This window comes from Mercenaria mercenaria, chromosome 9, assembly GCF_021730395.1.
Source record: "Mercenaria mercenaria strain notata chromosome 9, MADL_Memer_1, whole genome shotgun sequence".
Taxonomy (NCBI): domain Eukaryota; kingdom Metazoa; phylum Mollusca; class Bivalvia; order Venerida; family Veneridae; genus Mercenaria; species Mercenaria mercenaria.
Window position 1 is genome coordinate 51,874,475 of NC_069369.1, and position 24,059 is coordinate 51,898,533.

At 34.5% G+C, this 24,059-nt stretch overlaps 1 protein-coding gene and 1 long non-coding RNA gene across 2 annotated transcripts in view; both read right to left on the reverse strand.

Moving 5' to 3' along the window:
- Positions 1–24,013, reverse strand: part of LOC128546174 (uncharacterized) — a 53,775-nt gene extending 29,762 nt beyond the window's left edge. Inside the window, exon 1 of the mRNA XM_053551396.1 lies at positions 23,896–24,013. Within this exon, the coding sequence (XP_053407371.1) occupies positions 23,896–23,959 (64 nt within the window). The 5' untranslated portion in view covers positions 23,960–24,013. The remainder of the gene's footprint in view (positions 1–23,895) is intronic.
- On the reverse strand, positions 1,557–10,608 carry LOC123547971 (uncharacterized). Its single transcript, XR_008372424.1, has 4 exons — positions 10,491–10,608; positions 8,379–9,250; positions 7,918–8,002; positions 1,557–2,423 (listed from the first exon to the last, which is right to left on the reverse strand). It is a non-coding gene; the product is annotated as an uncharacterized LOC123547971 (long non-coding RNA).
- Positions 24,014–24,059: the final 46 nt, after the last annotated feature.

Consider the following 24,059-nt stretch of genomic DNA (forward strand, 5'->3'; position numbering starts at 1 on the left):
TATTAGGACCAGTGGATTGAAACTAAACAAACTAAACAAAAACCGTTTATTAATCAGAAAAAGCGAAACAAAACGAGACCTACTTGATTGTAAAAGGAAAATTATCAATCTAAGTTAATTAAACAATAACTTCGCATAAATTGCAATTGCACTGACAGCCATTGAAAGCTATAAAATACCCGCCCCCCCCCCCCCCCCCCCCCCCCCCCCCCCCCCCCCCCCCCTCAAAAAAAAAAAAAAAAAAAAAAAAAACTCTTTTTAAATGAAAGATGTTTTTCGTTTTGTGTACCTGCTGGATGGTATATATACCAGTATCGCGTACTTCACAGATCATTCAGTCTCAGTTATGTTAAGCATAACAAACGGGCTGTTGACTAGCTTTTTACAAAAAGCTTACCCTAAAAAAAACCTTAACATACCGGTATGACTTCAATGTGTTTTGTTCTTTCCTTGGTAAATAATAAAGAAAAATGATGTATAAGGTTGTGAAATTTGTCATTAAAACTATATTAAGATAACAACTACAGCATCATGTCTAACCAGAAATAGATATTGTCATTCATTTAGGGAAAATAACTATGAAGTAAATACTCATATTTCTCTTGAATAAATAAAAATATTTCTACACATGCAGCAAATCGATTTTACTGAATGGCAACAAAAAGGCACATGCTTATACATACAGCCTACCAAATCAAATTCAAGCATACACGTAGTCCAAATACAAATAGTCATAATCTTTCCTTAGGCCCTTTCTCAACAGCCTCGTGTTTTGTTTTACTCTTAGACTATTGTTTTAGAACGTTTGTTAACCTTTCTGTCGTATTCGCCATGTTCTTATCACATGCTATGTAAAAATGGTGACGAGACATTAAAGGAAGTTACAGGGGTAAATTCAGAAGGCCAGAGGTTAATTTTCAATTAAATGTAGCTTTCTTATATGAAATTCAAACAACTTTTAAATAAATTTTTCGTTTTGTATAGTAGCGATAAAGATCTTAATTGGAATATAAAGCTCTGAAAATCTGATATTCTAGAACGTATATTAAATAAGTGTATTTTAAATTAAATAAAGAACTGCCGGATATAGTGGTGTCCAGCCTACAGCCATTCAACGAGAACAAATTAGTATTATGTAATAACTCGATTCATTGCTTACCAAGTGGATTTGGCTGATATTTAATATTTTTTTTATAGCATCTTTTCAGAAAGACAATCACAGAGTGACCGATACCCGTCAAACTTTTGTAAAAACATTCTTTGAAAATATAGAATTCAACCAAGAAAAACAATAGCAGACCCGCTTTGATTGAGTCGAGTCTGTTCATGAGAGGTAATGGAAAATACAACACCTCTCGCGACCCCTAGCACCGCCTTAAACGGAATTCTAATATATAGATTTTTAATTAACTCCATGATTCCAAAGGACCAAAATATATAACAACACTGAATTTAAGTACGGAGAGACGTTTTAAGGCCGCCAAACGTCACTTAAGAATCCTGTTCAAATAGTTAATAAAATCTGTAAAAAGATCCTTTGGAAGGATGCAATGCAACCAAGCAAAATGACGCCCCTAGCACCGGCTTAAGCGGAACTCTATTATATAGATATTGAATGAACTCCATGATCCCAAAGGACCGGAAAATATAACAACACTGCTTAGTATATAGTCTGTATATGTAATGATTCGCGGCAATTCTTTTGTGTGTGGCTGTTTGTTTTTCTTTTTTTATTTTGATCCTGTTAGTTAGTATGCATCAGATTTCTTGACTGAAACTGTTTATTTATTGTGTTGGGTTTAACGTCGCACCGACACAATTAAAGGTCATATCGAGACTTTCCAGCTTTGATGGTGGAGGAAGACCCCAGGTGCCCCTCCGTGCTTTATTGCATCACGAGCGGGCACCTGGGTAGAACCACCAACCTTCCGTAAGCCAGTTGGATGGCTTCCTCACATGAGGAATTCAACGCCCCAAGTGGGGCTCGAACTCACATGGATGATGGGCAAGTGATTTGAAGCCAGCGACCTTAACCACTCGACCACGGAGGCCCCTTGACAAAAACTATGCTTTGAAGTTATCAAACATTGTTTTAAACTGCGTTTTAATTAAAATTGTTGAAGCATATTTTTCTTTATACCGTTGATATTGCACTAATAAACATTTACTTCGTTAATTCCCTCATAAAATATATGTTGTAAGCTATATATCTACATAAACATTAGATCTCTAGTTGTCAATGTCGCAAATTGTAGTGTAATTATGATTTTGTCTCCACAACTTCGCGAATTGTATGGTAACTGTGATCATTTTCATGTATGTGGTCAAGTGATTCGTAATCATTTTGCTTTCCGTGTCTTGCCTCGTTCTTTAATGTTCCTTGGGGTGGTTCTACATGAGACTTTTTCTTGGCGTTGTTCCTCCTGAAACGATATATGTTAATGTAAAGATTATGTACGTAATAACAAATTGTATAATCTACAAGTGTTAATAGCAATTTAAAGACACGCCTGCAACAAGGTATGTAAAAATTATATTTTTATAGAGATACAAATAAAAAACTACGAAACATTTTGGGCCATGGCAATTTTCCAATAGTATTTGATTAAATTGTAAAATGTTTCTAAATAGGAAATGAGCAAACTAGTTTGCATATTTAGTTAGATTTGCTTTGGACAGATGTATTTCTCGTTTACAGTTACTGTATCCAAGAGAACATGAAGTTAGTCCATGATGGGCAGTTCATACAGCCAAGTGGGACAGGTCTGTCTGATATTTGTCTTCTCGCCTGTTTCGGAAAGCACTTTATAGTCTTATTACCGATAAGCTGCCTTCTGCAAAGGTCTTGCGTACATACAGTCCCTGGCTCGCGGATTTTTCAAAGTCCGCGCTTCCCCGCGATTGGACCCTAACGCGAACAATTTTATGAGCCGCGGGGATTTTTCCTGCATCCCCGTAATATACTTTACAGCTTCCACCGCGACCAGACGCAATAAATAGGTTGCGGTGTATTGCGATGACATATCGCAGCGCATCGCGGTGAAGTGCCGGTGGTTCGCGGTGAATTGCGGTGGATCGCCGTTATTTACAGGTAAGAGAATGACGACATTAAAGCTACATACAGTGTAGAATACGCATATAAACAGACTGGAATTTCAACATTTATGATTTAGAGAAGAAAGGATGTAAATGACATTTCATCATCTTTAATAATAATAATTAAAAAGGTCGTATCAGTGTTAAAGATATTATCTTTATATTTATATATAAAACTTACACAAGAATGGTTAAATTATTTCATCATAAACGTGCAATCATAGTTATTGAAATATAACACAACAGGATAAAATCAGATTATTGATTTTCACCTGTAAATGAAATGTCAATACTGATGTTTTTTGTTTTGTTTTTTGTTTGGTTGGGTTTAACGTCGCAACGACGTAATTTTAGGTCATATGGCGACTTTCCAGCTTTGATGTTGGAGGAATACCCCAGGTGCCCCTCCGTGCATTATTTCATCACGAGCGGGCACCTGGGTAGAACCACCGACCTTCCGTAAGCCAGCTGGATGGCTTCCTCACATGAAGAATTCAACGCCTCGAGTGAGGCTCGAACCCACATCGATGAGGGGCAAGTGATTTGAAGTCAGCGACCTTAACCACCCGGCCACGGAGGCCCCCAATACTGATGTTGGTAAATATAAATGAATAGTGAAGATAAACCGTACCTATCAATTTGAAAGTACCTCCCTTAGAAATAGTTAGAATTTTACTAGATTACTGGTATGTATGCAGTTGCATAAAGCTGGAAAACGAGCATTTATAAGAGCTTTCGTATTTAAGTCAACTTTTCGCTAAAGAGTAGGCATATATACTACAATCAAATTTACAATAAATGGACAAAAGCAAACCAATCTAATTAAAACATTTACATTTGACAATCAAAGAAATAGTTTAGCCTAAACTTTTAGGTAGCACAATAATATTATAAGACGAAATAAACTTTAAAGTTTCAAAGACACGGAATGTATTGAAATAAAGGGACGTAATACAGAAATAACTAACTACAATGCCGGTATACCTTAATTCCACTATATTTAAAGTTAACCTTGCATAATTTGATCGTTGAAATTTCGACAAGTTATAAACAAAAGTAAAAGAAAACTAAAACTAGCAGCGACTCGCTTATTTCAATAGTTGCACTATTAACTACGAGAACAAACATGTGCTAGGGACTCGCTTCAATAGTTAACCGGAATATATGAAAGAAACATCAGAAGTTTGTGCTAGGTATTCCTTTCAATAAGCCACATGTAGGCGTTAACTTGTTCTTTTACCCGGCTACTAGTATTTCTATACTTAAACTTGTTTGGTGGATTAATTCAGCAAGTTTGAATGGTATTTTTAAAAACATACATTTCGTTACTCAGCTACCTGTGCCCAAAATTTTACTATTTATTATATTCAATGTGCTTGAGCTGAATATATCATTAGTAAAATACAGTAATATAAGCTTGATAATCAAGGACACTAGCACTACTATGGTATGAATATGTAGATATAAAGAATAACTCTACATCAGTCATAATATTCAAATAATAAACTTTATTAAAGTCTTTATTATTGTTTGAAAAGTACGGAATAAATGGTAATCTAGGTATAATTGATATTACTGATAGCAGTGAAAAGTCCATTCATCTTTCATAACATTTAAGTAAACATAATGTGTGCAACTGTTACTGTATGCCCTTGTCAGTGACGAGATATTCCAAAGTTGTTTTAACGCGTGCCATTAGATAAGGGGTTAATTGACAACTTTTGCCGATATATGATTACGTTTAAGAAAATAGATACACGTGGTATGAAAAGGACGTTTTTTCAAAAAATATTTTATTTGTTAAACATCTAAAGTATGTTTTTAAATCATGATGAATAATTAAAAACAATGACTTACAAGTTTTATTTTTTATAAATAGGATACTACATTTTTTTTTGTATTTATTAAAAGTGTTAATAACTTTTCCACTGAACTTAAAAATTTAATTGATGTTCAAATTTACCTTGATATAAAATATTCGTTAAATTTGCATACATAAGAAACTATTAAATGTTAAGTCTAGATACACTGTTGAATAACTTTTATCAATTCGTAGTTTGTGATTTTTCATTGTAGCTAAAAAAACATTAACGTCGCACACCGTTCTTTATAATTATATGAAAATAAATAAAATACTACTTTTATATGCCAAGTATAATTGTAGCAAACCGATTTGAAGGAAATAAACTAGATTTGAAATAACGGCACCGCATTTATTTAATTCCTTTTATAGTCTAAGTATTCGTGATTAAAGTAAAATTATAATTTTGAATATTGTTGCATTTAAGTTATTAAAAGTGTATTTGATAAAATTTAAATTTCATAAAGATACATTAATTAGTTTTTAAGATATTTGCAATAAACGCGGCTGCAAATAGTTCGTAATATCATTTGTTATGTGTATAAATATGCGGCTTAGCAAACCTTACCTGTATTTCGCGGTGACTGCCGGTGATTCACCGCGATCCATCGCAATTCACCGCGACCTGCTGAGATTTTTCATCGCTAATCGCAGTGGACACTTTATCTGTAGTAGATCGCGGGGTCTGACAATATCATCGCGATTTATCACAATCTTCAGTAGTTGTTCAATGTGAATAAATCATCGCAATTTTCCACTCAGGGTAAATATTTTTGCTGGTGGTAACGCGGAAAAAGCAAAATCCGCGAGCCTGGGACTGTACGTTTACAGATCTATAGGTTTCCTTTTCTTTATATTTTCATACGAGGCACTTCGTAGTTTGCAACTTGTGCCTTATTTTACCTTACGTTTGCTAGGAATTCACCTGTCAGGAAAATACTGTTGTTAACAATGTTTTGGAAGATTAAGAGTTAAGTTTGGTGCGCACCATCAACCGGTTAAAATTATTTAGTAGTGTCACTGATTGTTCCAATACGCTGTCCGTGTTCTTTTATTGGTTTATTTTGTCATAGTTGTCTTATTGTACTTGGTCAATGCATTTGTGTGTACATCTCAATCATTCACACATTCCTTATATATATTTTTGTAGGGTAGGATTTTTAAGTGAAGCTATGTTGTCGGAAAGTGCTTATACATACTGGATATTTGTCCTTGTTTTTAAGATAAGTTGCAATCAAACTGCCATTTCTCTACAAATATTACTGTGTACATTTTTCTTAAAATAGGTACAAACATATCCCCCCCACCCCCCACCCCGGTATACTTACAGCAAGAATGAGATCTAAAAGACAAACAAAAGAAGAAATAGCTCCGACCTTCAGCCATATCTTTTTAGAAGATAACAATGTTTTTTTAAGACTTTCACATATGTAAGTCTTAATAGAGACTTATGTAAGTCTTAATAGAGACTTACATTAGCGTGCTTTAACGAATCAATCAATGTACTGTATGAGAGAACTCCGTTAAAGTCGTTGCTAGGGTTTCAATGATGTTGCCCTTTCATTGCCACTCATGAATGGACTAAGTTAAACCGAGTGTACTATCATTTTGTCTCGTTGTGTTCTATGCTTCCAAAGGATCTTATTATCGATGTCAGATATGGGTGCCGTTTTACTATTCATTCACTATGTTATGATATTCTAAAGTTATTTTGCGATTTCTTTAATTCATTTAACGATATCATTAAATATCAATTTGTGGTAGCTAAAAACAAAATATATTTTATAATTTCACTAAATATATCTTAAAATTATCATTAAATATGTTTTGCGATTATCCTTCAATGATATAAAGATATCGTAAGGTTATCACAAAACAAAACATTGGATATCTCTCAATAGGAATATTTATTCATATCATTATCACAAGTTAATAATATCCTAATTTATTTTCATGATATCTGAATCTAAATCTAAATGATATCATTTTTTTTCAAAATAGTTCAAAGTGATTCAATTTAAGGATATCATAATTTCTTACACAATAATATTATAATTGAATAATTTTAATTACTTAATGATATCGCAAAATCGTATCTAATATATCCAGAGCTAGTTGTTATATTTGAATATCAATTATTCAGTTAATGATATCATAAAATCAAAGAAGGAAAAACAAATGGAAACTTAAATTAGAATGTGTGACTTCTGGTTTAAATACCCCTTCCCACTCATTTAATGCAAGAAATAACCCCCCCCCCCCCCGCACCCTCCACCCCACCCCCCACCCCCCAAAAAAACAACAAATGAATAAAAATGTATGTATAAGTTACTTCCAAAACTGCTATTTTCGAAATTAGGCTATATTCAGCTATGGTATACAAATCACCAAAAAGAGTAGAAATATTCAAGACAGTAATAGAACTGTAGGTACGTATGCGCACATTTTAAGGATTTTCAAAAGAATACAAATTTTAAATTAAACGCATAATGATGCAACTCTACTGGGGAGTTTAAGTTAGTCTCTATTGCAAACATGTTCCAAAGTTGTATGTCAGTTTACATATTAACAGTAATCCAAACCACGTGAATCAATGACACACATAATAACAAAGAGCACGATGTGTGAAATACTGAAATGCTTATGCACATATGTATTAAAAGGTTCCCTTATAAACCAGACAGGCATGGACTCGATGACTTTGAAGAAGACAGCACTAATAACACCATTCAGGGCCAGGCAAACCATTGCAAAATACATTGTTTAAAGCTGGCTTAGCATGCTGTCTTCTGTCTGTCCCGTCAGAAAGCATAATGTCGTAACATGCTGTGTCTCAAAACAGTGGGGTCATAAATGCAAAGAAAAACATCCAAGTACGTCTGTCTAACGTTGAAATAATTTGGTTTTACAATTATTGAATGATATACTGAAATATTATAGGAAATATATTATCAATGTACCTTCTAAACAAGTAAATGCTAATTAAACTTCCACATATCAACGCCAAAAGAATTGCGACTGGTACACCAACTTTCACACCAATATCTGAAATATTATTATTACAGCACTGAAATTTAATAAAAAAAGCAACTGTATATTTATGAAACATAAATCACTTTATTTAAATGGTGGTCTCCGTGGCCTAGTCATTCAGGTCGCTGAATTCGAATCACTTGCTCTTCACGCTATTGGTTCTATATCTCGCTTAGGGTGTGGAATTCTTTCATGTGCGACATTAAATCAAACAAAACAAAACGTTTATTTAAAAAAAGAACCGATTCCGCAGATTGTCAAATATATGTTGTCATAATTAACTTCAACATAAGATCTTTCATATCAAAATTTAAAATAAAATATTATTTCTTGAAACATGACCTACAAACGTGCTCCTTTTAAGGGAGAAAAGTAAAAAGAATCAAACGTGAATCATGTTCGTGATCTGTACGCTGTTCTGCTTCGTCCTTAATATACACTTCTGTTCCGTTTCGATCGGAGATTGACTCTGTCACAGGTAGATTTCTTGATGTTCTTGTTCTTTCAATGCTTTCTGAGACGCTAACTATCTTAACCGTGCTATTGCCAACACTGTACAGTGCATTAGTTGTGGTAGATTGTCCACCTTTTACAAATAAAATAATAAATGCAGACAGGCTGCAGAAAGCTCCCTGATTCCCCTTCTTGTCTAAATAAGCTACAAACGCAATTTATTACGATTACAGCGGGCAGAACTCTGTGTTGCATCAGCGTCAAGAGCATCTTCCATTACATGGAATTTTCTATGAAATTATACTTATATACACTTAAGCAACATTTGAGTTAACATAAAGTTATTTAGCAAACATTCAAACAGAAGATTTGTTTTTCGTTTTTCAGTGTGGTAATTCATAAGGTAAATGCTGAAGAAAAAGAGTGTTGAGCTAAACGTCTTAAACTTCTCCTTAATTAAATTCTCGCAATTGTACCAGAAATCGTAGTAATGGCTACGTTTCATGATTAGTCGGTGTCATCTGTAAATGTAGTTCGGGTAGTTTGCTCTACGGATATGTCTCTAATGAAAACATTATTCTAGCGGTAGTTCAATGCATATTTTGATTTATGCAACTGTACAGGTTTAAAGAAGGTTAACAAATTTAGTATAACTGTACAATTAGTATATCTGAAGTTTTGATTTTTTAATAAGATATAAATCATAAATGTAGGACTGACTATTTACAAACTTTTTATGGCTTGATACACATTTGTACTCACCACTAAAACACTGCTTACTGGTAGGTCCTTTCCACTCTTTTAAATCTGAAGATTACAACAGTTGTGGTATTTTATATATAAATTCAGGTGTATTCTTCTGTATACATGTTTAACAGTCAGATTATCTTGCAGTCCCTTGAATGATTATTCAAGTTAGGTAACTGGGCAGATCATAAAATTTCTTAACTGCATTCGAAAAGAAGAAACCTATTTAATAAACATCATATCAAATGACACATCAACCAGTCATTATATGAAGATGTCAGAGTTCATGAAAATAATTAAACCTACGAACATGCAAGGAAATGTATAAGGACTAAATTAAATGTACATTTTTATTATTATTATTATTATTATTATTATACTAGATTTATATAGCGCCCTTTTCATGATAAACACGTTCAAAGGCGCTTTACATATAGCAAATGCAGCCACATAGGGCGCGAAATTCATCCTCTCCTAGTACAGGCACAGAGCGATCTGACCAGAGGGACAGAGTGAGATAAAGCCCCCCAGAACAGATAGAGAGAACTCATTTTTAGATACAGGCATGTCCGGCTAACTTAGCGTAGCTCTTTGCGAATAGACAGTCCGGTTCTTTAACGTGCCCGATGTATAGCACCGATACACGCGAAGCCGTCTTTCTTGGGAAGAACCAGTACAGGCCTCTTAGTTAGGTGGGAGACACTCAAGAGCATCTCAGACATTGCCAGTGCCTGGACCACCGGGATTCGAACCCCGGACCTCTGGATTGACAGTCAAGCATGTTACCACTAGTACCTTTTACATCCAGATACACATGGCGTGTTATTTAAATGCTATGCAATTTCACAAGATATCAAAATGTCAAAACGTAATACTGTTTTATTCATAAACACCAGAATACATGTATTTTTGCACCTCTCATGAAAATACAGCGTTCTTGAGATATATTTAACAAATAATCAAGACCTTCGAGTGGTTTATTGGCTAATTTACCACGGTTCAGAGGTAAGATGCGTAGGAACTGAACCACGAGGGCGTAAGGCTCAAGAACATATTTCAATAAATATCATGCTGGACTTCATTTACCCGAGGAGTAATGTATTGGACGTCATGCGGTAATTTGACGTCATAATTGACGTCATAATGTTCTCTTACCGGTCCGCGCGTCAACCGTTGTTTATCGCAGAATATACAGAGATTGATTTTCTTCTTTGTTTAACTTGAAATCAAATCGAGCTATGTTAGAAATATATATCATATACATCTTTTCTCTATTTAAATGTATAAACAGTTTTCATACCGGTAGTCATACATAATGAGAATCTATGTTTGTCACAGTTGATAAAGTATTTCCCAACCGTCTCTTTGAACGCTCCACACAAAACGGATCTGTTCCTAGGTATAGAAATTCCTTTTCCTGAACAAAATAATGTAAACTGGTGTCTTGTGTCATACACAGCGTATGTACTACAATATGTTTATATTTATAGTCAAATGTTCGTGTGTTTTGCTTCCATTTAATTCAAATGAAAAATATGATTTTTTTTTTCAAAATTTATAGATAATCTTTTTCAAACACTAAGTCAAGTGGTACACATGTAGTTTTTTTATTTCTATTTTCTTTTTCTCATGCAAACAATGCAGATACCCTGCCAAAAGATGCTATATAGATAAACATGATTCCGTAGCTTTTGCTGTTAAAGAATGAAATTCTGATGCTATTTTGACAGCATAATGCCTTTTTTATTCTTATCCAGGCGTTGAACAATTAAATTGTAAACTTGATGATTTCTGCTTAAGCCGCTGCTAGGTTTCATATTTCGTTACATAATCGTTTGCAATTTGCATTGCATTATATGCTTCTAAGGGAATTTCTCCTATTTGGTTATATTTTCTTTTTGATTTTCGCAATTTATCCCATTTTACTTCAAAATGAAATTTTGGAAAAATGGACGAACGGACAAACTTGCACAATATTGAAATACAACGTGTAACGCTGTTGCTGGAAGGTAAAGATATAATTACCAGTTTTCATGTTCAGAATGTGACTTGCCCAGTAAAACCCTGGAATTATGTTGTTTCTGTATTTAAACAAATCCGAATGCCGAATGACTTCATTGCATTGGACACTTTCTCGTGTACCGTTATGGACTTTGAGTTTGGATGCTGCAAGAACAGTTTAGAAATAGACCGTTTACATTTATACGTACAAGTGTTATAAAAAGTAGCTTATTACTTAAATAGCCACATACTTTTCAATGAAAATAATAAATAAAATCGTGCGATCCAAAGTTTAAACTGTCTTTCATTTTAATAAAGAGCACATATAGTTAATTCTGTTATCAGTAGTGTCTGTAAATTGTGTGTTTGATGTATATTGTAACATTTTACAAGTTTGTACATTGTTTACCTATAGTCCCTAATAATTTTTTTAAAGAATAGCTAAGTACCTAAAACTGCACAATATAATTTTATGTAAAACTAATTGCAAATGTATGAGACTTAAATAAATGAATAATACATATAGTTCCAACAATCATAACAACTATTATGTAAGTAAACAACTGGTAACCTTTTCGCGCGTTAAACTTTAATGTTAGGCTATTTCATGTTTGATTTAATTAACCCATATTTCGATTACATAAGATAGATGAAATCGGTTTGATAAGCTAATCAACAACAGACATTACGTTTCATAAATAACTCTTACGTATGGTGGCTGATTTTTGCCATTTCGCGGGGCAAAAACTCGCTATTTAGCGGGGGCGCGGAGCGAAAACACGATAATTAGCGGGATCGCGGGGCGAGATTTAGTAGCTGGTATGTCGGAGGCGCGGGGCGAAAACACGATAATTACCGCTGCTTAAACGTCGAGTTTTCGCATCGCGCCCCCGACACTTCAGTTACTATATCTCGCCCCGCTAATTATCGTGTGATCGCTGCGCCCCCCCCCCTAAATAGCGAGTTTTCGCCCCGCGCCCCCGCCATTATAACTTGTTTATTCTCGTGTTTTCGCTGGGCAGAGTCGCGGGGCGAAAACTCGCTATTTAGCGGCGGCGCGGAGTGAAAACACGATGATTTTTACCGGGGTCGCGGGCGAAATGGCAGAAATCAGCCACCATACTTACTAGATGCATTTTTGCAAAGATAATTTCTGTTTTCGTTGCAGTGTCCATATAACTCCTCTGGCTGATCAAGCAATGTGCTGTTTAAGAAGTCAAATCCACACAATTTCTCATATGCTAAAACACAAATATTACATACATTTACTCCAACTTGTGCACTACAATTTTGATATAATTTACTCTGATATGAATTATAATATGCACGCACGTGTACGGCTTCACTACAAAATAACTCTAGACTTTACTGATATTAGCGACTTCATTTGTTAAGCATAGACGTGCATACTTTGAAGTTGCCCTTGTTATCATTTTCAGACGCGTATTATCGCCGTTCATCTTGTCCGAGTCTGATACCAATTAAAACTGGTAATTTTCTAGCAAACGATCATTGTATTGTTTCAAACTTTGATGATTATTTTCTATTGGAACGTTTGATGCCTTGAGTTAATTCAAAATACAAATTAGGAAATAATCGTATTTGTTTTTGGCCGGGTTTTCGAAGAAAAATCCGGCTTTGAGAATAGGGCTGTCCGGGCGGATGGGCAGGCGGATGGATGGAATAATGATTCTCATGATAACTTTTTTGTTCATTCATTTTTCTCAACAACTACTTATCCAAACTTTAAGAAACTTGGTCAGAATGATTCCCTATTACCCGATTTGGGTAATGATTATTGGGTGACTGGGTCAGAGGTCAAGGTCACAGGTACCTGAACCTTGAAAATGGTTTCCGGTCAATATCTGGACAAGTATTTACCTAGGATCTTAAAACTTCATAGATATGTTGGCCTTGATGTGTATATAACCCCTATTGAATTCAGGGTTACTGGGTCAAAGGTCAAGGTCACAGGGACCTGAAAATTGAAAATGGTTTCTGCTCAATATCTGGACAAGTATTTAACCTAGGACCTTGAAATTTCACAGATATGTTGGCCTTGATGTGTACATAATCCTATTGAATTCGGGTTCACTGGGTCAGATGTCAAGGTCACAGGGATCTGAACATTGAAAATGGTTTCTGCTCAATATCTGGACAAGTATTTACCTAGGACTTTAAAACTTCATAGATATGTTAGCCTTGATGTGTATATAACCCCTATTGAATTCGGGGTTACTGGGTCAAAGGTCAAGATCACAGGGACCTGAAAATTGAAAATGGTTTCCACTCAATATCTGGACAATTATTTAACCTAGGACCTTGAAATTTCACAGTATATTGGTCTTGATGTGTACATGACCTGCATTGATTTCGCGGTCACTGGCGTAAAGATCAAGGTCATAGGGATCTAAACATTGAAAATTTATTTCCGCTCAATATCTGGACAAGTATTTCACCTAGAACCTTGAAACGCATGTTTGTCTTGATGTGTACATGGCCACTATTGATTTCGGGGTCAAAGGTCAAGGTCACAGGGATATAAACATGGAAAAAAAAAATTACACCAATTTATTTCTTTAATTTCATTTGCTTCCTGTCCATTTCAATTTTCCCTTTTCAGTAGGGAGTGATTATTAAACCCCATCAAACGAAGTTTGGGGGGTACATAGGAATGAGCTTGTCGGCCGGTCGGTCTGTCGGTCCGTTTATTTTCATGGTTTCCGGACAATAACTCATGAAAAGCTTGACATATTTAAATAATTTTTGGTATACAGTTGAAACATCAGAAAATGCAGGTCAAATTCGACTTTGAGGTTAGTTGATTAAAGGTCAAGATCACAATGACACTGAAAAGCTAAATGGTTTACGGGTGATAACTTTGGAACGTTTTGAGCTAGGATCATACATTTTGATACACTGGTATTACATCATGATACACAGGTCAATTTCGATTTTCAGGTCAGTAGGTCAAAGGTCAATGTCACAATGACCCGAAACAATTAAACGGTTTCCGGAAGATAACTTGAGAACACTTTGGCCTAGGATCATAAATTTCGGTACACAGGTGTTACATGATAAAGTACAGGTCAAGTTCGACTTTGAGGTCAGTAGGTCAAAAGTCAAGGTCATAATGACCAGAAACAGTTAAACGGTTTCTGGTTGATAACTTGAAAACGCTTGGGCCTAGGATCATGAAAATGGATAGGGAGATTGGTCATGACCAGCAGATTACCCCTATTGATTTGAGGTCAGTATGCCACAGGTTAAGGTCATGGTGACCCGGAACATTTAAACGGTTTTCGGACGATAACTTCAGAACGCTTATGCCTAGGATCACAAAATTTAATAGGGAGGTTGGTCATGACCAGCAGATGACCCCTATTGATTTTGAGCTCAATAAGTCAAAGGTCAGTGTGACCCGAAACATTTAAACCGTTTCAGGACAATAACTTGATAACGCTTGCGCCGAGGAGCATGAAACTTAATAGGGAGGTTGATCATGACCCTATTAATTTTGAGGTCAGTAGGTCAAATGTCAAGCAATTTCTGCCTAGTCCTTTGACATTGTGGGGGTATAATTCGTCACTCCTGTGACAACTCTAGTCAATTTGGGGGTTATTTATTATATGCCTTTATTAGAACTTTAACTCATTATCACCTAATTCGGAAAACCTGCCAAAACGCCGTCAGGCGTTAGCTGCTTGTATTGAAATTAGAAGCATTGAAAATATTGTGGGATTCTTGTATTTGTATACTCTGCCTTGTAACACAAACACTTAACATAAAACTTCGTCGGGGCCTAACTTAATTGCGAACAATATATGACTCGGTTAATAAAAAAAAAACATTGGAGCTCTGCATTGACCGAAAGTCATCTACGTAGATAAATACCATATCATTTTCTACCAAGATGAATACGATCTTTCAATTAGCACAATATGCCATTTCACCATGGAAAAAGTATGAATTACTATAATTTACTTAAAAGAATAAATAAGAGGAAATAAAAATCAAATTTTGTTGATTGACTGAGTCTGGTTTTGATGTGTAATCAAATATATTGAATGATCAATAAGTGTTGTTTATTCTCATAATGGGGAAGATCCTTGATCTGTCCAGTAGTCTTTCGAGCTATGAAACAATCTTTGATTTTGTTACTTGGAGAGGCTTCATACTACTTTACATGTATAGCTTTATCAATAGTTTTATGAAGATGTGCATTATTTACTGCAAATGTTTTAAAACAACATGTATTGATGTATTAAACTCTTAAAAAGTATTTTATCAAACCAAATGTCTTATTCAATGTTATAGGCATTTGCCTATCGCGTGCGTTTCTACATGACATTATATGGTATCAGCTATTATCTCGGGCGGGCACCTAGGCAGAACCAATGGCCTTTCGCCAGCCATCTGGATGGCCTCCTGACATGAAGAATTCAAAGGCCCTTAGCGAGGCACGAAACCACATCACTGAGGGGCAACTGATTTGAAGTCAGAGGCCTTAACCACTTGGCTGCTGAGGCCCCTTAAGATCACATTTGTTCTGTATTTGAACATAAAATATAACAGGCATGAATACTACAGCAATCTTGATAATATGGCAATATGTTGTACCAGTACTGATGTGTATTGCAATACAGAGACCAAACTAAGAGTCCTAGTTTAGTTCGAATTCGGTTATTTTAGTTTTAGTTTTTTTTGCTGGGAGGTATTTCATTTGTAAATGAAATTTCTAACGATGTTAATCTTCTCAAATCGCATAAAAATATAAAAAGTTTCGGTTAGTGTCATTGGTACAACTAATTGATGAATCATACTCATAAAACATATCATAGAAATTAAGGCAGTATTTAGGGATTAACAATGGTAGGAAAATTATATATATTGCCGTGAGCAAACAAAGACGATACACAAGCCAGTGGTCCAAAATACCTTAAACATGTCGTTGTAACATAATTGTTCGAGTTCATGTAATTTAGACGGATATAATATAAGGGAGCACTTACACTGCCTATACATAGAAACTGTTGTTAAAGAAATGTGGTAAAGTGTAACACTTAGGCGTGAAAAGTCATGGATTAGAATTCCGGGAAGGTCTTAAGTATTTTATCGGTCTGTTCCACTGTTCTACAGTTTAGCTAACAGTATTTTGGACTATGTTTACAATTTAAATCAATGTTGATTGTAAAATGAAATACACCTATAGAAAATATCCAGTATATTAGAGAGGGAATTTATAGTTTTCCTGTTCAGTATCAACTGAAAAGACTAAAATGTCACTGCTGATTTGCGAGACATGATAACAGAGATTTGAATATATATAACGAGTAATGTCATTAGTATTAATCATTCCATACAGTTATATACGACTTCTGTATATGTTTATGTTCACTCGCACCCAGAAATAAGCACTGTGCATCGACCTCAATGTTATCTCGTAAGACAGTTAAGTTCACTCAATATGTGGATGTGAACATTATTAACCTTAATTGCAGAGCTTGTCACGTATTACATCAGAGTTTTTTTTTAAAATGTTAATCAAAATATACTCCTTACTTTTCACACTCTACAATACAGTCGTCTTTAATTAACGAGAAACTTAAGAGAGATATGTAAAATATTAATTCAGTGAAAACATAACTGTTACAGTTTATTCATTACTTATTCCATTTTGTGCTGGTTCCCACGCATAATCGGCTGTCCAGATATCTATATCTCCTTTCAGGTGAATTCCGCTAAGAGTTTTACCTACAACTGTCTGATACGAAACCAAATTCCCACCATTGTCTTTACAATATTTCACTGCTTCATTCCAGGTTTGATAAACGAGGTTGCAATATATACCCGGGGCATCATCTATATATGCAGAAAAACATGATATATAAATAAAGAAATGCTCTCATTGAAAGTCGACTGGCAAGATGAATTTTATATATTTGGTGTCTTGATTACAAATTAATTCCAAAGTAAATTCCAGTTACGATTCACAAAACCTAAATGGCCTAGACATTGTTAGTGGACCAGGGAAATTCTGACTTTGCTTCAGCAGCATGGGTAAGATATTTTCACTCAGTCTGTACACATACACACGGTCATAAATTAATTAGATAGGTAGTCAGAAATGAAATTGCATTAGTACTTGGAATAATCAATGGTAAAATAGTCAAATTTTATTTATATTTAGCATATAAATGATCACACGATTTTAAATTCTTGCAACAAATTGTATTACTTTACAGTCACTTAAAATAGGGAAATGACAAGAATTTACAGAATTAAAATAATACATTGCAATAATTTGTAGTATATGCCTAAGTTTGAATGTAACTTTCTAATTATGAATAAGCTTTGTTACATAACAAAATGATAAGAGCTTACAAAATGAAAACATATGTTTTACTAAAGAATAATCATCGTCATATTTGTACTGTCTTTCTAAGTTCATTTTAGAGGTGAGGAAAAACATCTTTTAACAAGAAAGATGCCGCATTATGCAAATATTATGGAGATAATTTATCAGATTCCAAAACAAGGTTTGAAAAAAATTATATTCTATTTAGTTTGTGCGCTTGGTTATACCCTGGTCAGATTTACTAGATTTACTCAGTTAAAAAAAGCCAAATGTTCAAATAGATAAATGAATATACAGTAAGAATTTTGCAATTATACTGTTTACTTAGTTTGGATGGTAGGTGCATTGTACAAGGCAGTAATCCCCTTATTATACATCTAAAAAGTGAATAAAAGCCATGTTCATTGGCCCAAACATTTCATATACACAATGTGCGGTTCAACATAATGTTACAGTACACAGGAAAACATGATGCTTGATACGAATAGTAATTTCAGATAGTTAGAACATAACTATACACAAGAGGGTCATAAAGACCCTATATCGCTCACCTGTTAAACTTAACCTTGGAATCATCAAGATAAACAAGTCCGCCCGCTTAGCTCAGTAGGAAGGGCGTCGGTCTACGGATCGTGGGGTCGCGAGTTCGATCCCCCGGCGGGGCGTATTCTCCGTGACGATTTGATTAAAGACATTGTGTCTGATATCATTCGTCCTTCATCTCTGAAAATTCATGTGGGGAAGTTGGCAGTTACTGGCGGAGAACAGGTTTGTACTGGTACAGAATAGAGGAACACTGGTTAGGTTAACTGCCCGCCGTTACATGACTGAAATACTGTTGAAAAACGGTGTTAAACCCAAAACAAACAAACAAAATCAAGATAAACATTCTGACCGCGTTTCATGAAGACAGGATCATAAATGTGGCCTCTACAGTGTTAAGAAGCTGTTCCTTTGATTTGAGCGGTGACCTAGTTTTTGACTCCACATGACCCAGTTTCGGACTTGGCACAGGAATCGTCAAGATAAACATTGTTACCAAATTTCATGATGATACGGTCAAGATATGGCCTCTAGAATGTCAACAAGTATTTCCTTTGATTTACGCGGGTGACCTAGTTTTTTAACCCACATGACCCAGGTTCAGACATGGCCTAGCAATCATCAAGATGAACATTCTGACCAAGTTTCATGAAGATAGGATAATAAATGTGGCATCAAGTGTTAACAAGCTTTTCCTTTGATTTGACAGGGTGTCCTATTTTTTACCCTATATGACCCAAATTTAAACTTGGCATAGAAAGTATGAAGATAAACATTCTGACTAAGTTTCATGCAGATAAGATTATAAATGTGGCCCCTAGAGTGTTAACAAGCACTTCCTTTGATTTGAGAGAGTGGCCTATTTTTTGAACCCGCATGATCCGGTTTCGAACTTGGCCTAGCAATCACAAAGATGAAAATTCTGACCAAGTTTCATTAATAGGGTCATAAATGTGGCCTATAGGATGTTAACAAGCTTTTCTTATGATTTGACCTGGTGACCTAGTTTTTAACCCCACTAAATCCAGTTTCAAACTTGGCCTAGAGATCATCAAGATAAACATTCTGTGCAAGTTTGTATCAAATCAAAGCATAAATGAAACCTCCATATGGCTAAAAGGGCCAATATAGAATTTTTTTTTCATTTCAGGGGCAGAAACTCATGACAGAATCTAGTCGGTTTTCAAAAAGAACCGATATATTATTTTGACTCAAGTTGTTTGTAACTGTGGTCAAAATCCAATGCAAAATGTCACTTCTATCGTGTTCACGGGGTAAAATTAACAAATTTTGGCTCTTTCAGCGGTCAATCAAGGGCCGTAACTCCGGAGAGATTGGATCTGCCGAATTCATCATGGAATCCAAGATCTATTGATGTTAAAGATATTTTGCAAGTTTGTATTAAATCAAACCATAAATGAAGTCTTTATATGGCTGCAAAAACCACAATAGCAATTATTCGACACTATAAGTTGCCATAACTCTAGAACCCATGATGGGATCTGGCCAGATTTTGAAAGGAAACGAAATAATATGCCAATACAAGTTTTGTGCAAGTTCTTTTAGAATCAATTGCAAAATGTGGTCTCTATCGTGTTTACAAACCAAATATAGCAAATTTTGGCCCTTTAAGGGGCCATAACTCTGAAACCCATGATGGAATCTGGCCAATTTTCAAAAGGAACCGAGATATTATATCATTACAAGTTGTTTGTAAGTTTTATTAAAAGCAATTGCAAAATGTGGTTTCTAACTTGTTCACAGGCCAAAAAAATAGCTATTGTTGGCCCGTTAAGGGGCCATAACTCTGGAACCCATGAAGAAGTCTGGCAAGTTTCCGAAAGGATCCGAGATATTATGCCAGTACAAGTTGTGAGGTCTCTATCGTGTTCACAAAAAATTGTGGACGAACGGATGGACGACGGGCGAAGGGCGATCACCAAAGCTAACCCTGTCACTATGTGACCGGTGAGCTAATAACATTCACTTCTTGCATAGTCATAAACAATTTTTTCGGACACAATTTACACAATACAATCTACAATTTAGTGGCAAGTTAATTAATTATCAATTTGTTCCAATTCTTTTAAGTGTAATTCCATACATAAATTTTGCTCAGCTAACATTTTTACTGTGTTGATTTTAGAAGAATTTTGAATATGGTTAATGTTGGTCATACACAATATACCTATGCACTAGTTCTCCTCGAAGGTCTGCAAAAACACGTTGGGCATGTCATTAACTAGCGAAAAACTAATTGATTACTATGAAATCAAAGTCATAAATTCTGTGATGGTTATTTCCGCCATATTCTTTTGACAGGAAAAATATGCAGTTAAACTTAAAAAACTAATAAGTTCCCAAGTGTGTTGTATCGTAGACTAACCCGTGTTTTGAGTTCTTATGCGTAAGAATATATCCCGAAGGCCGTATACCTGAGTGATATATTGTTTCGCATAAGAACGAAAAACTCGGGTTATTCTACGATGAATCACACTTGGGAAGTTGTTATTTCGATTCTAACACGACATACTAGTATCAACAGTGTTAGAAAAAATGGTAACTGCTTTTTACGACCGTGCTACGCACCTGGATCTGATGACCTCATTGCACGTGCGTTGATTATTGCAGAATAACCCGAGATAGATTTTGTTTTAAATGCATGTTGATTATTTGCTGGTCGTGTTAGAATAAAAAATACTTGAAAGTAAGTATTAGATAGGGAATTATTGACCGAACAGAAAGATAACAAATATCTAAAGGCAATTTATTATATTGATCTGTCGCTGGCTTTTATCTACAGCTAATCAATTATTTTCGCGAGTCAAAAAATTAACTATTTTAGAAAACTAAATTGGTGTGCGTTGTAGAATATACATTACATTGAATGCCATGGCGGTCAAAAGTTTCCACTAGGTTTTTTATTACATAGCATCAGAAATAATTTTCAAGTTTGAATTTAGCCCAGTAAAACTTCGTGTTGAACTGTATTTGATTTAAACATATTTTATTCCTTCCTTTTTGTGACAACATATACAATGTACATATACAGAAAATATGCAAAACATTCTAAGAAAGGTAAAAGGGTTGGACCACAAGTTCATATAACATTAGTAGTTCGGTCCGTCCCCGAAGGTATATTTTTAAAGGAAAATTTTATATTATAGATTGCATTGTATTCTTATGAAATTGGAAGAGATCGAAGTTAAGCGAAATGAATAACAACAATGTTGGAGAATAAGTAGAATGACTTAACTGTAGAAATTAAACGAAAGATACTATTAGATAGATGGTAATATAAGAAGAGGGAGAGTCCAGAGTCTTCCAAGGGTCGTAACTTGATGTGTGAGGTACAACTGCGTTAAGTTTATATACTAAAGTAATACGGCAGCAATCAGATATCTTAACGAAAACGATTTGTATGTTAGATATATTTTTGTACTTCTAAAAATATTAGTGAATTTTCTTCTTCAGTATAATTTTCATCTCCAAACAAAAGAGTACGCGTATTCAGTGGATGAAAAATACGTTTGGCGTTAAAAAGTTGTATTCTTTGTAAAGCATAATGTCTACACTTAAAGAGAAAATGTTCGGCATCTTCAGTATCGTGACCACAATCACATGCAGCATTGTCTCTCAAAATGATTTTTATATAAATCAGCATTTATATTACTGCATTTATTACGCATTTGAGCATGGTAAACCGAATACAGCCTTTCGCCAATACAAAAATACAGATGAGGTTTGTATTTAAGTTTAAGTTTTGATTTAAAAATATGAATTGTGGATGACTCTCTTATATCGGATTCTAAATCGTTCCATAAAGAAGAAGCTGATGGAATAAACGAGTTAGCAAAGATTTGCGTACGACGAGCAACTGTATTATAATCATTTCTGTTTCTTAGAAGATAGAGTATATCATTGGCAACTGTATCTGGAATAAGATTTAATAGATAGTCCGGTAATGTACGATGCTTAGCTTTATACATGGTAACAAGTTTCTGAATGTTTCGTCTATCGGACAGAGATACCCAACCAATTTCATTAAGAAGACGTTCGATAGAAACAGACCTTGTAAGACCTGTGACAACACTTTTTATCCTTTAAACCTGGTCAAAGATGTTAGAAATCAACTGACTGATGCTCTAAAGGCATAACCCCCTTATTTATATTCATTATGCTTTACAATTACGTAAAGAGCCTTTGAACTTGTTTATCACCAAAAGAATGCTAAATAAATCTGGTATAATAATAACAATAATAATAATAATAATAAATAATGATAATGATGATAATAATATTTTTTACACAAAAATAATTTCCGAAAAGTCCAACTTAATAAAATAAAATCCAACAAAAAAAAATACCGACCTACCTTCCCTAATTTTTTAGCATGCAACCGAAAACAAACAATAATACTTATAGGCCTAGGGGGCTATATTTGCAAATAAGCACAGTTAACGAGTATGACCAAAATCGATTTCTCACGAAATTTCCTGATATTACAGGGATCAACATATTTATTTATTTGCCATTATCAGTTTTGATACGCGAGATATTTTTTGTGTTGGTTTCTGTTTACACTAGAAGTTTTATCTAGATATTTTACTGCTTTATCTAAATATACCGCATATCTCTTAAACAAACAAAATCAGACAAAAATATTTTACATTATGATTTTACCTTTTAAAGGTATCCTGTACCTATCTTTCACTAAATATTATATATTTTAATGTTAACTTCAAATGTAGAAAATCCTCATCAATTATATTCTACATGTATGAATTATATAACTTGTACATAGAGCTACATTCATAAAAAAAATTCACGCGGTAACAGACGACTGTTAAGAAAACTTCCCGTTTTTTATAGATAGTGCATATTTAGACATGTTTAGAAATGAATTAAGTGTGTGCTACTATAAACCTAATGCATAGAAGTGTTTATACATATAAACATGTTAATTCTATGTTTACATAAACTATTCTTATTTCCAATATGAAATTGTGGGCTACATGCCTTTAAAATTATTGTCAAATGTTGTTCTTTTCCCATCTCTCGATATCTTACACTCAATGTACAAACAGTGCAAAAATGGTTCGTATATGGAATAAAGTGCGCTTGATGCTGACCGTAAGCATTGTTTGCAAAAGCTATATCTTTCCTTACAATTCCGGTCAAAATCATATAATTGACGTTAAGTACTACGACACCTCTCTACGAAACTTTATGCTAATGACCGTTCTACGTGTTAGAGGAATAATTAATAATTGAACGGTCAGAAAATGAAAAGAAAGAAAAGTAAATTTTATGTATAGGTATCGGTCACATGTAAAGAACAACAGCATCGCGCATTTCATATTCTGGATAGATGTGCTCAAACCGAGATACTGCTGATATTCGCTCAATATCAAAAGTTGTAACAATTAATGATATGGCACTTGTGAACAGGCACATCCGTTTATAAATCATTATTATAAAATACTGCACTTTACGTACAAATCTTTAGACATGACAGGTTTATAAACGTCTTGAAATAATGCCAAAACGCAATATCTCTTCTTTGTCTGAATGAATAAAATGTACGCGTAGAGAAAAAAACGAAGGTCATATTACACAATTGTGACCATGTTTGGTTTCATTTAAATGTCAGATGGCATGGCTTTATGTATTTTGGAATTAAAAAAAAAAAGAACACAAAATAATCATTGACAAATGACAATCCACATTACCTGTACGAATAAAGCAAATAATGTCACGTGTATTCCCCCACACTACACCTGCTTTAAGTAAAATACTATACCTGTTGATGCAACTGCAAGTACATTGAATACGTATGTAAGCACTAATGCTGGTAATCCCTTCATTATGAAAACTTAAAATTCGTTCATGCTATCTTTAAAACGGTAACATAAATCTAAAAGATAAAACCGGGAAGTGAAAATACAAGTAAATAATAAGTGTATT